General features: G+C 46.7%; 1 protein-coding gene across 1 annotated transcript; it reads right to left on the minus strand.

Moving 5' to 3' along the window:
- Nucleotides 1-16,371: 16,371 nt before the first annotated feature.
- Nucleotides 16,372-19,764, minus strand: LOC115242670 (protein disulfide-isomerase A3-like). Its single transcript, XM_029819140.1, has 5 exons — nt 19,477-19,764; nt 18,319-18,550; nt 18,028-18,236; nt 17,796-17,912; nt 16,372-17,727 (listed from the first exon to the last, which is right to left on the minus strand). Exons 1-5 carry the CDS (start codon nt 19,620-19,622, stop codon nt 16,953-16,955), a joined length of 1,479 nt encoding a protein of 492 aa, XP_029675000.1. The 5' UTR covers nt 19,623-19,764; the 3' UTR covers nt 16,372-16,952.
- Between the last annotated feature and the right edge of the window lie 998 nt (nt 19,765-20,762).

Genomic DNA, 20,762 nt, shown 5'->3' on the forward strand with positions numbered 1-20,762 from the left:
CGATTGGCTGGCCGGTCTCCCATTCGCGTGCTCGCGTCTACCCGGTGTCCGGAAAGCAAGCGCGCCGTCTCGCATCTCCGAATGTCTTTATCTGCGAGAGATTCTCTCGCGATGAAATTTTGGATAATCGATATTAATACGCGTATTCGGATTCGAAGCTTGATTTCGATCGTGAATAGAAATCTATATTAAATTGGATTGATTCGAGATGAATTTTTTGCTTCTTAAGAGGATGCCGGACCGTCCTGTTTTACCGGCCATAATAATTATATATTTGCTTAATATAAGGGTTTTGCGGTGTGTACGTGCAAAATAGGATACCTCTCCACTCGGAAATGCATGAAGGAATATAAGTAAACGTTTGAAAATGTATTTGAAAGCCTAATAAGAAACATTTCGGTGTGCAAAATGTTGCATAGTAAAATCTTTTTTAAAAAGCTTCTAAACTCACTTTCTCGAAGTTCACTAATACTCTTTGATAAAATGCCGAGTGCGGAGTTCACTTGTTAGGCACGTGCAAGTTGCAGGTTTTTTATATTAAGTAAATGTTGACGGCAGAAGCCGATAACAAAACTGTAATTTTTAAATTTTTTTTCACTTTTCATATGAAATCATAAACCCCGCACTCCGTTATTATGTATACTTTAATTATGGAAAAGGATTTGTTGATATCTATAAACAACAAAAATATTTTGCATTTTAACTAATATTCGTATTCTATCCGGCATCCTCTTAATTCTGATAATCCGATTAAAATTGTATCTTTTTTTATTATTACATGAAACAAATCAATTATAGAGCACATACACATTTATAATTTTGTTTGTCTGTCTGTCTAGTGTCATATTTTTCTTTGTTCTCGTATTTGTCAAAACATCGCAAGAGAAAGATTGCGTGCGAGGGAGAAAACTATATATATACATTGCCCTATATATGTATAGTTAAGGGATGAAGCGTCGCGACATTTGGCGCCACTTTGGCACTTTGCGACCTAAATAATAACAACCCCAACATAACATCGGTCGACGCGTATAACAGTCCATTTACACACACACACACACACACACACACACACACACACACACACACACACACACACACACACACACACACACACACACACACACACACACACACACACACACACACACACACACACACACACACACACACACACACACACACACACACACACACACACACACACACACACACACACACACACACACACACACACACACACACACACACACACACACACACACACACACACACACACACACACACACACACACACACACACACACACACACACACACACACACACACACACACACACACACACACACACACACACACACACACACACACACACACACACACACACACACACACACACACACACACACACACACACACACACACACACACACACACACACACACACACACACACACACACACACACACACACACACACACACACACACACACACACACACACACACACACACACACACACACACACACACACACACACACACACACACACACACACACACACACACACACACACACACACACACACACACACACACACACACACACACACACACACACACACACACACACACACACACACACACACACACACACACACACACACACACACACACACACACACACACACACACACACACACACACACACACACACACACACACACACACACACACACACACACACACACACACACACACACACACACACACACACACACACACACACACACACACACACACACACACACACACACACACACACACACACACACACACACACACACACACACACACACACACACACACACACACACACACACACACACACACACACACACACACACACACACACACACACACACACACACACACACACACACACACACACACACACACACACACACACACACACACACACACACACACACACACACACACACACACACACACACACACACACACACACACACACACACACACACACACACACACACACACACACACACACACACACACACACACACACACACACACACACACACACACACACACACACACACACACACACACACACACACACACACACACACACACACACACACACACACACACACACACACACACACACACACACACACACACACACACACACACACACACACACACACACACACACACACACACACACACACACACACACACACACACACACACACACACACACACACACACACACACACACACACACACACACACACACACACACACACACACACACACACACACACACACACACACACACACACACACACACACACACACACACACACACACACACACACACACACACACACACACACACACACACACACACACACACACACACACACACACACACACACACACACACACACACACACACACACACACACACACACACACACACACACACACACACACACACACACACACACACACACACACACACACACACACACACACACACACACACACACACACACACACACACACACACACACACACACACACACACACACACACACACACACACACACACACACACACACACACACACACACACACACACACACACACACACACACACACACACACACACACACACACACACACACACACACACACACACACACACACACACACACACACACACACACACACACACACACACACACACACACACACACACACACACACACACACACACACACACACACACACACACACACACACACACACACACACACACACACACACACACACACACACACACACACACACACACACACACACACACACACACACACACACACACACACACACACACACACACACACACACACACACACACACACACACACACACACACACACACACACACACACACACACACACACACACACACACACACACACACACACACACACACACACACACACACACACACACACACACACACACACACACACACACACACACACACACACACACACACACACACACACACACACACACACACACACACACACACACACACACACACACACACACACACACACACACACACACACACACACACACACACACACACACACACACACACACACACACACACACACACACACACACACACACACACACACACACACACACACACACACACACACACACACACACACACACACACACACACACACACACACACACACACACACACACACACACACACACACACACACACACACACACACACACACACACACACACACACACACACACACACACACACACACACACACACACACACACACACACACACACACACACACACACACACACACACACACACACACACACACACACACACACACACACACACACACACACACACACACACACACACACACACACACACACACACACACACACACACACACACACACACACACACACACACACACACACACACACACACACACACACACACACACACACACACACACACACACACACACACACACACACACACACACACACACACACACACACACACACACACACACACACACACACACACACACACACACACACACACACACACACACACACACACACACACACACACACACACACACACACACACACACACACACACACACACACACACACACACACACACACACACACACACACACACACACACACACACACACACACACACACACACACACACACACACACACACACACACACACACACACACACACACACACACACACACACACACACACACACACACACACACACACACACACACACACACACACACACACACACACACACACACACACACACACACACACACACACACACACACACACACACACACACACACACACACACACACACACACACACACACACACACACACACACACACACACACACACACACACACACACACACACACACACACACACACACACACACACACACACACACACACACACACACACACACACACACACACACACACACACACACACACACACACACACACACACACACACACACACACACACACACACACACACACACACACACACACACACACACACACACACACACACACACACACACACACACACACACACACACACACACACACACACACACACACACACACACACACACACACACACACACACACACACACACACACACACACACACACACACACACACACACACACACACACACACACACACACACACACACACACACACACACACACACACACACACACACACACACACACACACACACACACACACACACACACACACACACACACACACACACACACACACACACACACACACACACACACACACACACACACACACACACACACACACACACACACACACACACACACACACACACACACACACACACACACACACACACACACACACACACACACACACACACACACACACACACACACACACACACACACACACACACACACACACACACACACACACACACACACACACACACACACACACACACACACACACACACACACACACACACACACACACACACACACACACACACACACACACACACACACACACACACACACACACACACACACACACACACACACACACACACACACACACACACACACACACACACACACACACACACACACACACACACACACACACACACACACACACACACACACACACACACACACACACACACACACACACACACACACACACACACACACACACACACACACACACACACACACACACACACACACACACACACACACACACACACACACACACACACACACACACACACACACACACACACACACACACACACACACACACACACACACACACACACACACACACACACACACACACACACACACACACACACACACACACACACACACACACACACACACACACACACACACACACACACACACACACACACACACACACACACACACACACACACACACACACACACACACACACACACACACACACACACACACACACACACACACACACACACACACACACACACACACACACACACACACACACACACACACACACACACACACACACACACACACACACACACACACACACACACACACACACACACACACACACACACACACACACACACACACACACACACACACACACACACACACACACACACACACACACACACACACACACACACACACACACACACACACACACACACACACACACACACACACACACACACACACACACACACACACACACACACACACACACACACACACACACACACACACACACACACACACACACACACACACACACACACACACACACACACACACACACACACACACACACACACACACACACACACACACACACACACACACACACACACACACACACACACACACACACACACACACACACACACACACACACACACACACACACACACACACACACACACACACACACACACACACACACACACACACACACACACACACACACACACACACACACACACACACACACACACACACACACACACACACACACACACACACACACACACACACACACACACACACACACACACACACACACACACACACACACACACACACACACACACACACACACACACACACACACACACACACACACACACACACACACACACACACACACACACACACACACACACACACACACACACACACACACACACACACACACACACACACACACACACACACACACACACACACACACACACACACACACACACACACACACACACACACACACACACACACACACACACACACACACACACACACACACACACACACACACACACACACACACACACACACACACACACACACACACACACACACACACACACACACACACACACACACACACACACACACACACACACACACACACACACACACACACACACACACACACACACACACACACACACACACACACACACACACACACACACACACACACACACACACACACACACACACACACACACACACACACACACACACACACACACACACACACACACACACACACACACACACACACACACACACACACACACACACACACACACACACACACACACACACACACACACACACACACACACACACACACACACACACACACACACACACACACACACACACACACACACACACACACACACACACACACACACACACACACACACACACACACACACACACACACACACACACACACACACACACACACACACACACACACACACACACACACACACACACACACACACACACACACACACACACACACACACACACACACACACACACACACACACACACACACACACACACACACACACACACACACACACACACACACACACACACACACACACACACACACACACACACACACACACACACACACACACACACACACACACACACACACACACACACACACACACACACACACACACACACACACACACACACACACACACACACACACACACACACACACACACACACACACACACACACACACACACACACACACACACACACACACACACACACACACACACACACACACACACACACACACACACACACACACACACACACACACACACACACACACACACACACACACACACACACACACACACACACACACACACACACACACACACACACACACACACACACACACACACACACACACACACACACACACACACACACACACACACACACACACACACACACACACACACACACACACACACACACACACACACACACACACACACACACACACACACACACACACACACACACACACACACACACACACACACACACACACACACACACACACACACACACACACACACACACACACACACACACACACACACACACACACACACACACACACACACACACACACACACACACACACACACACACACACACACACACACACACACACACACACACACACACACACACACACACACACACACACACACACACACACACACACACACACACACACACACACACACACACACACACACACACACACACACACACACACACACACACACACACACACACACACACACACACACACACACACACACACACACACACACACACACACACACACACACACACACACACACACACACACACACACACACACACACACACACACACACACACACACACACACACACACACACACACACACACACACACACACACACACACACACACACACACACACACACACACACACACACACACACACACACACACACACACACACACACACACACACACACACACACACACACACACACACACACACACACACACACACACACACACACACACACACACACACACACACACACACACACACACACACACACACACACACACACACACACACACACACACACACACACACACACACACACACACACACACACACACACACACACACACACACACACACACACACACACACACACACACACACACACACACACACACACACACACACACACACACACACACACACACACACACACACACACACACACACACACACACACACACACACACACACACACACACACACACACACACACACACACACACACACACACACACACACACACACACACACACACACACACACACACACACACACACACACACACACACACACACACACACACACACACACACACACACACACACACACACACACACACACACACACACACACACACACACACACACACACACACACACACACACACACACACACACACACACACACACACACACACACACACACACACACACACACACACACACACACACACACACACACACACACACACACACACACACACACACACACACACACACACACACACACACACACACACACACACACACACACACACACACACACACACACACACACACACACACACACACACACACACACACACACACACACACACACACACACACACACACACACACACACACACACACACACACACACACACACACACACACACACACACACACACACACACACACACACACACACACACACACACACACACACACACACACACACACACACACACACACACACACACACACACACACACACACACACACACACACACACACACACACACACACACACACACACACACACACACACACACACACACACACACACACACACACACACACACACACACACACACACACACACACACACACACACACACACACACACACACACACACACACACACACACACACACACACACACACACACACACACACACACACACACACACACACACACACACACACACACACACACACACACACACACACACACACACACACACACACACACACACACACACACACACACACACACACACACACACACACACACACACACACACACACACACACACACACACACACACACACACACACACACACACACACACACACACACACACACACACACACACACACACACACACACACACACACACACACACACACACACACACACACACACACACACACACACACACACACACACACACACACACACACACACACACACACACACACACACACACACACACACACACACACACACACACACACACACACACACACACACACACACACACACACACACACACACACACACACACACACACACACACACACACACACACACACACACACACACACACACACACACACACACACACACACACACACACACACACACACACACACACACACACACACACACACACACACACACACACACACACACACACACACACACACACACACACACACACACACACACACACACACACACACACACACACACACACACACACACACACACACACACACACACACACACACACACACACACACACACACACACACACACACACACACACACACACACACACACACACACACACACACACACACACACACACACACACACACACACACACACACACACACACACACACACACACACACACACACACACACACACACACACACACACACACACACACACACACACACACACACACACACACACACACACACACACACACACACACACACACACACACACACACACACACACACACACACACACACACACACACACACACACACACACACACACACACACACACACACACACACACACACACACACACACACACACACACACACACACACACACACACACACACACACACACACACACACACACACACACACACACACACACACACACACACACACACACACACACACACACACACACACACACACACACACACACACACACACACACACACACACACACACACACACACACACACACACACACACACACACACACACACACACACACACACACACACACACACACACACACACACACACACACACACACACACACACACACACACACACACACACACACACACACACACACACACACACACACACACACACACACACACACACACACACACACACACACACACACACACACACACACACACACACACACACACACACACACACACACACACACACACACACACACACACACACACACACACACACACACACACACACACACACACACACACACACACACACACACACACACACACACACACACACACACACACACACACACACACACACACACACACACACACACACACACACACACACACACACACACACACACACACACACACACACACACACACACACACACACACACACACACACACACACACACACACACACACACACACACACACACACACACACACACACACACACACACACACACACACACACACACACACACACACACACACACACACACACACACACACACACACACACACACACACACACACACACACACACACACACACACACACACACACACACACACACACACACACACACACACACACACACACACACACACACACACACACACACACACACACACACACACACACACACACACACACACACACACACACACACACACACACACACACACACACACACACACACACACACACACACACACACACACACACACACACACACACACACACACACACACACACACACACACACACACACACACACACACACACACACACACACACACACACACACACACACACACACACACACACACACACACACACACACACACACACACACACACACACACACACACACACACACACACACACACACACACACACACACACACACACACACACACACACACACACACACACACACACACACACACACACACACACACACACACACACACACACACACACACACACACACACACACACACACACACACACACACACACACACACACACACACACACACACACACACACACACACACACACACACACACACACACACACACACACACACACACACACACACACACACACACACACACACACACACACACACACACACACACACACACACACACACACACACACACACACACACACACACACACACACACACACACACACACACACACACACACACACACACACACACACACACACACACACACACACACACACACACACACACACACACACACACACACACACACACACACACACACACACACACACACACACACACACACACACACACACACACACACACACACACACACACACACACACACACACACACACACACACACACACACACACACACACACACACACACACACACACACACACACACACACACACACACACACACACACACACACACACACACACACACACACACACACACACACACACACACACACACACACACACACACACACACACACACACACACACACACACACACACACACACACACACACACACACACACACACACACACACACACACACACACACACACACACACACACACACACACACACACACACACACACACACACACACACACACACACACACACACACACACACACACACACACACACACACACACACACACACACACACACACACACACACACACACACACACACACACACACACACACACACACACACACACACACACACACACACACACACACACACACACACACACACACACACACACACACACACACACACACACACACACACACACACACACACACACACACACACACACACACACACACACACACACACACACACACACACACACACACACACACACACACACACACACACACACACACACACACACACACACACACACACACACACACACACACACACACACACACACACACACACACACACACACACACACACACACACACACACACACACACACACACACACACACACACACACACACACACACACACACACACACACACACACACACACACACACACACACACACACACACACACACACACACACACACACACACACACACACACACACACACACACACACACACACACACACACACACACACACACACACACACACACACACACACACACACACACACACACACACACACACACACACACACACACACACACACACACACACACACACACACACACACACACACACACACACACACACACACACACACACACACACACACACACACACACACACACACACACACACACACACACACACACACACACACACACACACACACACACACACACACACACACACACACACACACACACACACACACACACACACACACACACACACACACACACACACACACACACACACACACACACACACACACACACACACACACACACACACACACACACACACACACACACACACACACACACACACACACACACACACACACACACACACACACACACACACACACACACACACACACACACACACACACACACACACACACACACACACACACACACACACACACACACACACACACACACACACACACACACACACACACACACACACACACACACACACACACACACACACACACACACACACACACACACACACACACACACACACACACACACACACACACACACACACACACACACACACACACACACACACACACACACACACACACACACACACACACACACACACACACACACACACACACACACACACACACACACACACACACACACACACACACACACACACACACACACACACACACACACACACACACACACACACACACACACACACACACACACACACACACACACACACACACACACACACACACACACACACACACACACACACACACACACACACACACACACACACACACACACACACACACACACACACACACACACACACACACACACACACACACACACACACACACACACACACACACACACACACACACACACACACACACACACACACACACACACACACACACACACACACACACACACACACACACACACACACACACACACACACACACACACACACACACACACACACACACACACACACACACACACACACACACACACACACACACACACACACACACACACACACACACACACACACACACACACACACACACACACACACACACACACACACACACACACACACACACACACACACACACACACACACACACACACACACACACACACACACACACACACACACACACACACACACACACACACACACACACACACACACACACACACACACACACACACACACACACACACACACACACACACACACACACACACACACACACACACACACACACACACACACACACACACACACACACACACACACACACACACACACACACACACACACACACACACACACACACACACACACACACACACACACACACACACACACACACACACACACACACACACACACACACACACACACACACACACACACACACACACACACACACACACACACACACACACACACACACACACACACACACACACACACACACACACACACACACACACACACACACACACACACACACACACACACACACACACACACACACACACACACACACACACACACACACACACACACACACACACACACACACACACACACACACACACACACACACACACACACACACACACACACACACACACACACACACACACACACACACACACACACACACACACACACACACACACACACACACACACACACACACACACACACACACACACACACACACACACACACACACACACACACACACACACACACACACACACACACACACACACACACACACACACACACACACACACACACACACACACACACACACACACACACACACACACACACACACACACACACACACACACACACACACACACACACACACACACACACACACACACACACACACACACACACACACACACACACACACACACACACACACACACACACACACACACACACACACACACACACACACACACACACACACACACACACACACACACACACACACACACACACACACACACACACACACACACACACACACACACACACACACACACACACACACACACACACACACACACACACACACACACACACACACACACACACACACACACACACACACACACACACACACACACACACACACACACACACACACACACACACACACACACACACACACACACACACACACACACACACACACACACACACACACACACACACACACACACACACACACACACACACACACACACACACACACACACACACACACACACACACACACACACACACACACACACACACACACACACACACACACACACACACACACACACACACACACACACACACACACACACACACACACACACACACACACACACACACACACACACACACACACACACACACACACACACACACACACACACACACACACACACACACACACACACACACACACACACACACACACACACACACACACACACACACACACACACACACACACACACACACACACACACACACACACACACACACACACACACACACACACACACACACACACACACACACACACACACACACACACACACACACACACACACACACACACACACACACACACACACACACACACACACACACACACACACACACACACACACACACACACACACACACACACACACACACACACACACACACACACACACACACACACACACACACACACACACACACACACACACACACACACACACACACACACACACACACACACACACACACACACACACACACACACACACACACACACACACACACACACACACACACACACACACACACACACACACACACACACACACACACACACACACACACACACACACACACACACACACACACACACACACACACACACACACACACACACACACACACACACACACACACACACACACACACACACACACACACACACACACACACACACACACACACACACACACACACACACACACACACACACACACACACACACACACACACACACACACACACACACACACACACACACACACACACACACACACACACACACACACACACACACACACACACACACACACACACACACACACACACACACACACACACACACACACACACACACACACACACACACACACACACACACACACACACACACACACACACACACACACACACACACACACACACACACACACACACACACACACACACACACACACACACACACACACACACACACACACACACACACACACACACACACACACACACACACACACACACACACACACACACACACACACACACACACACACACACACACACACACACACACACACACACACACACACACACACACACACACACACACACACACACACACACACACACACACACACACACACACACACACACACACACACACACACACACACACACACACACACACACACACACACACACACACACACACACACACACACACACACACACACACACACACACACACACACACACACACACACACACACACACACACACACACACACACACACACACACACACACACACACACACACACACACACACACACACACACACACACACACACACACACACACACACACACACACACACACACACACACACACACACACACACACACACACACACACACACACACACACACACACACACACACACACACACACACACACACACACACACACACACACACACACACACACACACACACACACACACACACACACACACACACACACACACACACACACACACACACACACACACACACACACACACACACACACACACACACACACACACACACACACACACACACACACACACACACACACACACACACACACACACACACACACACACACACACACACACACACACACACACACACACACACACACACACACACACACACACACACACACACACACACACACACACACACACACACACACACACACACACACACACACACACACACACACACACACACACACACACACACACACACACACACACACACACACACACACACACACACACACACACACACACACACACACACACACACACACACACACACACACACACACACACACACACACACACACACACACACACACACACACACACACACACACACACACACACACACACACACACACACACACACACACACACACACACACACACACACACACACACACACAAAGAAATCTCTCAAAAGTTTTGTACAAAACAATTTATTTTGACTCTCGTATAAACAGAAATCGCTGCATTATCTCTTAGTGTATAATCGAAACACGCTAGATTGGAATGGAGTGTATGTGTGTGTGTTATTTCATATATATATATTTTGTAATAAATGAAAGATGAAGAATGTTTGAATAGACAGTATCTTATATATAAAGAATTATACGCGGATACATATCTATATTTATATCTGTATAATTCTTCAGTCGTGAAGTACATTATTATGGAAATAGTTTAAAATTAATTCTGTACGCCGCATCACGTCATTATATAATCGTTACAAATACGTGACAAATGTGTAGAATTAATACATGCTAAACAATTCTAAATACTAGAAACACTCCCTATTTGACGAACATTCTTCATCTATCACTTATTGCAAAATGCGTAATGCGGGAACGCATTATATCTGCACTCACAGCGTTATTCTTTTCTATGTTTATGCACATTTGCGCGTTCTTAACTGTACTCGTGTATTATATGAGGAAAACTCGCGGATCGTCGATCCGATTGCATTCTGAAACGAACTTCGCGATCGTCTTTTTCTATAATGTCTTATAGCTCGTCAGTTCTAGACTTGCGCTCATTGCCCTTACGATCGTAGCCCTTGAGCTCATCAGTGGCATGTTTGGCAATGTAGTTGACGAAATCGTCGAGCAGGCGACCGCCTTCATATTTGACCGGGCTGTCCTTGTCATCTTTGGGCACCCAGAAGAGGGTAGGAAAACCACGTACCTCGTACGGAGCTGGCACGTCGTTTGCCGTCGCGTCAAACTTGACAATCTCGACATCCTCGTCCGCCAGCTTTTCGCCCAACTCGTCAAATATTGGCGCCAATTTCTTGCAGTGGCCACACCAGGGCGCGTAAAATTCAATCAGCGTATCTTTACCGTTGTTGGTGACTACATCATCGAAGTTTTTGGCCACCGCGACTTTTACGTTGCCCGTATTGCTCTCCGGGATCGGTTCGGATTTGAGATACGGCTCCAGAGCGCCGGCCTGCAGATCCTTCAGGAACACTTCGAACGTCTCCACTGAGAACTCGTCCTGAAGAACGAATTTTTGGTTTTTGGCATCTCGCGCTAGAACAACCGGCTTATCGCCTTTCGCGTAGTCGATGCCAAAGTCGTTCAACTCGTGCTGGAAGTCATCCTTGGAAGCTATGGCGAAGGAGTATTCGGGGAAGTCCTTGGCGACTTTGATGATTCGGTTGCGCCAATAGTTTGTGCCTTTGCCGTTCTTCACGTAATCCACGTTGTAATAGGCAACCACTAGAGGATTTTTGAAATCCTGTGCGTTGTCGCGAGTGCGTACGCCAGCGATACCATAGCTGTAACAAAGTTGGTATTACAAGGTGAGTTCAAGATCATGAAACTTTGATAAAAAGACGATACTCACTAGTTCTTGGTGACAAAGTCGTTTACATCACTAATAGAGTCGCCACCCTCGTATATTATACTTTTATCTTCGAACTTGTTGTGGAGTATCTTTGGTCGATATAGAACAATAGTGTTTCTGAAACACAAAATATTCTAGTTAATGTATATTTGAAACAAGTTATTCTCTTTGTACACAAACAGGCACATAGAGAAATTTTATACTCTTTTATATCTTTTATAATCACACATACTTGTGGGACACTTTGTCCAAAACCTCTTTTGTCGATGTGTGAGCGAATCTGACTTTTTCTCTGAGCTTCTTGGCAACAGTATGGAATACTGCGGCCAATGGAGAATCATCCTTTTCGAAGTAACCTATCACACTGACTTCGTCAGCCTCTAGGAACGTCTTGTGGGCCTTTTCACTAGTCAATTCTGTAGATGCTGGTCCCACTTGAGACTGAAACAAATATAGCCATGACACATAGAGAAATTGTGCTACTGGATCTGAGAAATGTAATGAAAATATCATAAAATATTACCTTCATGTACTTAACAATACCGGATGCTTCTCTGGGACCATTATAATCAGACCTGACCTCGTTACGTTCAAAAATCTTGAGAGTTGGATAACCACTGACAGAAAACTTGTTGCAAGTTCCCTTTCCGCCTTCTGTACAATCCACCTTAGCGAGAGTGATCTGTGGCTCGTTGCCTATGAGCAACTCTGCTGCTTTGGCAAAGTCTGGCTTCAAGCGTTTACAATGCCCGCACCTGATAACAAAATAAATATTCTATCAATTGTCTCTTTATAATTACATAATGATGAATTAAAGAGGCATAAAACCATTAATTAGCTTATTGATTTGGACTTTTATGAAAACAAATTTATACAACTATAGATATTTGTTGCCATGATTATCTTATATAAATCCGAGATTTAAATAAATATAAGGACTACAGTTTTCTAAACAAAATAAATAAATAAATACTTTTTTAAGCTATATTTTTTATGCTACCTGCATTTAAATCAAAACAAATTCAGATAATATAAGCATGTTCCTTCTAGATTTTGCTTTTTATAAATGAATCTATCAAAATAATTATGTACTCATTAGAGAGGAAAAAAAGCAGGAAAGAAAAATTAAATAAATTAGAAAAAAAGAAGAGAAGAAAAAAAGAGATTAAAAAAGCAGGTTATATGCTGCAACTTTTTTTATCAGATATCGAAAGGAGATTAAAAGTCGCATTTGGCAAATTTTAAATTGCTCGAGAAAATTGGAATGCAGATTTGATAATCTGAAACGTCATCAAATCTACTGAAAAATATCATATGCCGGCATTCGATGACGTCGACAGCTCGGCGCGATTTTCGGCTCTAAAAAGATATCTCTCTTCGCCCTAATAGATAAAAAACCTAACTCCTTCGCTCTCTCTCTCTTTTTCGCCAGCACGTTAACATAAAATACAAGTAAATTCCATTACGATAGATAAAGAACTTTCCAGGCATCCGGCGATTAAAGACTGTGCTTTCTACTTGCATTTTTAGCAATTTTTTACAAAATTTTTTCTCTCTATCTTTCTATCAATATTCATTTTATTTTATATGCAGAATTTCAAGCAACTATTGACAGATAGAAAAGTGTAAAATCGCGCGATTAGAGGAGAAGACAAGCCTGACGAGAGAGAAATGTTCTCACCATGGTGCGTAAAACATGACGAGTGTGTTCTCGTGGCGCTCGAGCTCGCTCTCGAAGGTCTCGTCGGTGAGCTCCAGGACATCCTTCTCGTCGGCGTAGACGCCGAAGAGTAGCAGCGGCAAAATAGTGAGACACTTTAACAGCATCTTCGCGGCAACGAGCTTGTGATCTTGTGCGGGTCGTAAGTAAACTCAGTCTCTATCAGACAGTCCGTTTCGTCGATCGCAGACGTGGCTCTTTCACGGCCAGCGGTTAAAGAGACGCGGCCCGCGAAGTGCTGTCGCTTGCCGATTGGCTGGCCGGTCTCCCATTCGCGTGCTCGCGTCTACCCGGTGTTCGGAAAGCAAGCGCGCCGTCTCGCATCTCCGAATGTCTTTATCTGCGAGAGATTCTCTCGCGATGAAATTTTGGATAATCGATATTAATACGCGTATTCGGATTCGAAGCTTGATTTCGATCGTGAATAGAAATCTATATTAAATTGGATTGATTCGTTTTTTTTTAGTTTAGCCTTTTTTTTTTATTTAAGTGGCAGAACACGTAGTATCGAGGATCAAAGAATCAGGATAAATGAACGGAGAAGGTTAAAATTTGCGGAAAGAATGATTACGGATTGTTTCCAGAGCAAAATTTCGCTGTTTTTGACATATACGTGTTTTCTGGTACACCCCGTATATTGATTAGGCGGCACAAGATGCCATCTCAAGGCGACTGGAAAACAATTTGACGTGGTTGGAAGGGTGAAGATCTTTTCACAATGATGAGAGAATAAATATGTATTCCGTTAGCTTGTGTCAATTTGTGTTATGTTCGAGTATTATATCATAAAGTTGTTGATTTTACGCGTTTTTGCATTTATAATATAATATGTTCCTTTTAATCTATTAAAAAAGCGCTTTCCGTATTTTTCACGTCTTTCGTATATTTTAATTTAAAAATTATTAAAAGTTGATATTATTTTTTTCAGTTTCTTCTTCTTTTTCACCCGAAGGCATTGACAATAAATTACAAATCAATAAAATATTATTGTTATAATATTTATCCTATAGTGAAAAATATAAGATAAAATAAATAATTCCGTAATATATGCAATATATACTATATAATATATCGACACGCATTTCGCGTTTCATCTTATAATTATTATGATAGTATAATTATAATGTCATGGCTGAAGAGAAAACTCGTAATTTTTTTTTTACTCTAGGAAACTTTTAATAATCAAAAGTCCCTCTCCGTTCATATACAAGTCTGATATAAGACTATCGATACAACAAAGACAGGTT

Source organism: Formica exsecta, unplaced genomic scaffold (genome assembly GCF_003651465.1).
Source record: "Formica exsecta isolate Colony F162 unplaced genomic scaffold, ASM365146v1 scaffold614, whole genome shotgun sequence".
Lineage (NCBI taxonomy): Eukaryota > Metazoa > Arthropoda > Insecta > Hymenoptera > Formicidae > Formica > Formica exsecta.